Here is a 2,312-nt window from a genome sequence, read left to right as displayed (position 1 = left end):
CAGGGGGAGAGGAGACAGCTGTTAGCCAGGTAGTGGTGGGTTCCTGATCCACACACAGCAGGGAGATTGAGCTGTGAAGATCTTTGAATGTACCTGTTGCAGGGGTAAACAAATGACTTTACCTGGCTCTGTAGAGATGGGTACAGAGAGTGCATGGGGTAGCTGTTGACTGAGCTCATGTGTGAGGTTGTCTCTGCCATCTTGATCCCTGCATTACAGAAATTTAACAATAGACATCACATCATAGAACTCTCTATGTACTAATGCAAAATGATGTGGTGGTCCCTCCAGAAATATGCATGTCCTCAATAAGAAGACCTTCACTATGGTCAAATCAAATTGTATTCGTCTGTCAACTGTTATCCTTACAATTAGAGCCTTTTCAACAGAGCTCAAGGCTATTCAAGCCCTTCAAACAGTTGAATACAGAAACTATAGAGCCATGCAATAACAACATGTGTAAAGTGTCTCAACCCCCAGGTTGCAGGTTTGGTCTCGAAGAGTCAATTCTAACTGAGACTGCCAGATGAGAGTGACAAAGGGGTCTTCTGACGGTGGAGCCTTCAGCCTTTGTTATGCAAGCCTGGAGGTTAAGTGTGTATGTTGTGCATTCTGCACTGGGTAACTGAAGCCTTCTAAAAAAAGCGCAGAGGCCTTTTTGGTACACACATTGGCTTCCTCTCTGCTTCCTGCCTCATCAGACGATGGAGGCAAAATGTAACATTGCCGGCTGTGTATATGTCTGCTCGGCTAGGTTCAGAGTCAGACAACATGAGTTCGGGGCTCACCCTCTATGTAAGCAGGTGATTGTTCTAGGGAGGGGTAGACTACAACACTTCTCAGAAGCACAGGTTATGGTTTTATTACGGCAGTGCAGGTGTAACTTGAACCCAAGTGCTTTCATTACCTTTGACACATGAAATCTGTGACATCAACTGCCAGTAGTCAGTAGAAGTAATCACTTCACTATGGTACAGTACAGTCAGAACAGTAGGCATTTCTGACAGCAGCTTACACTCATGACATGGGCTTGACATTGGAAAAACAACAATAAGATGAACAAAACGTGCCTTTCTTAGCTCCCTCCGGTATGATTCTGTAGACTTTGTAAGGATCTGATATGTCCAGTTGGCTTCGCTCCACCAGCTCATCAAAGTCATTACTTTTGTTCAGAGCACATCGCAGTCTGGTCTTCCATGTGGGGGGATCTGGTTTGTCCACTCCTTCCCTGTGTTTCCCTTTGAACAATGCCCAGGCCTGCAATAATCAACAACATAATAAATTGACAGATTAACATTTCCTCTCTACATTAAATTTCAATTTATCTGCCGATAAGTAAGGCATTGTGGGCCTGCATCAAAATTAACATGTCATGGTCTTTGCCTTGAACAAATATCCATTCCCTTGAACAAAGATCATCACTTGTTATACCCAATAAGAATCAACAGGTAGTCTATAGCAAATACTGTAAATTACACCTGACCAAGTAGACTAGGTCTGGAGATAAATAAGTATGAATATGATTGAGTTAGCTATACTTTATGGGGCTCCTGCACATTATATTCAATATTCACGAGTTGTGAATAGTAACTTCAAAGTAGAAGAAAAAGAACAGGAGAAGTCGGGTAAAGTCAGGGTGTGGGTCCAAACGCACCTTGAAGAGTGCAGCATCCTCGTCTCGATTGTAATCCTGTTTGCCCGCATGTTTCCATGGAATCCTGAAAACGCTTTTCTCTTCATTCTCCCAAACCAGTCCGGGATAGAGGCAGCTGTCAATCTGATCGATCAGCCACTGTCTAAGTTTCCCATTGCCACAAATCACTGACTGGCCTCTGTCCCCCTCTAAGTTCATCTCTTTCGAAAAGCGCATGCAATAGAAGGATGGGCATAGTGATGATGTGGGAACAATGAGTCGGTTATCATGCAATGCAAAAAAAAAAAAAAATACATTGTCAGTTGGTGCTGAGTGATGGAGGTTAATGTTATTAGGGAAATCATGCTTTTATGAAATGTAATGCATTCATGAAATTAGGCTTTAATATCACTACTTTTTTGAGAGTATAATCGTTGAGATTATTACATATGTTTAATCACATTTTAAAAAATCACTAAAAATAAGTAGGCCTAATTTAAGAACGAAACACTTCTGGATTTGTTGGTCATCTTAATTCAAAGACAAGTCAATTAATATTTTGTAGGCTTATAATTGCAATCAGAAATACAATGTTATAATCACATGCATAAAATAAATAACATAATAGCCTAGTGTTGAGTGCATCAACATCACTGCATCAATTTCAAGACGTTTTCCC

At 41.1% G+C, this 2,312-nt stretch overlaps 1 protein-coding gene across 1 annotated transcript in view; it reads right to left on the bottom strand.

The window, feature by feature from the left end:
* LOC121535324 (interferon regulatory factor 4-like) overlaps nucleotides 1-1,910 on the bottom strand; it is a 10,744-nt gene extending 8,834 nt beyond the window's left edge. The window contains exons 1-3 of the mRNA XM_045206089.1: nucleotides 1,655-1,910; nucleotides 1,071-1,257; nucleotides 123-208 (exon numbers count right to left, since the gene is read on the bottom strand). Of these exons, the coding sequence (XP_045062024.1) occupies nucleotides 123-208; nucleotides 1,071-1,257; nucleotides 1,655-1,870 (489 nt within the window). The 5' untranslated portion in view covers nucleotides 1,871-1,910. The remainder of the gene's footprint in view (nucleotides 1-122; nucleotides 209-1,070; nucleotides 1,258-1,654) is intronic.
* Nucleotides 1,911-2,312: the final 402 nt, after the last annotated feature.

This window comes from Coregonus clupeaformis, chromosome 21, assembly GCF_020615455.1.
Source record: "Coregonus clupeaformis isolate EN_2021a chromosome 21, ASM2061545v1, whole genome shotgun sequence".
Classification (NCBI taxonomy): Eukaryota; Metazoa; Chordata; class Actinopteri; order Salmoniformes; family Salmonidae; genus Coregonus; species Coregonus clupeaformis.
Note: the sequence above shows the minus strand (reverse complement) of the source record. Positions and strands in the feature narration are given on the sequence as shown.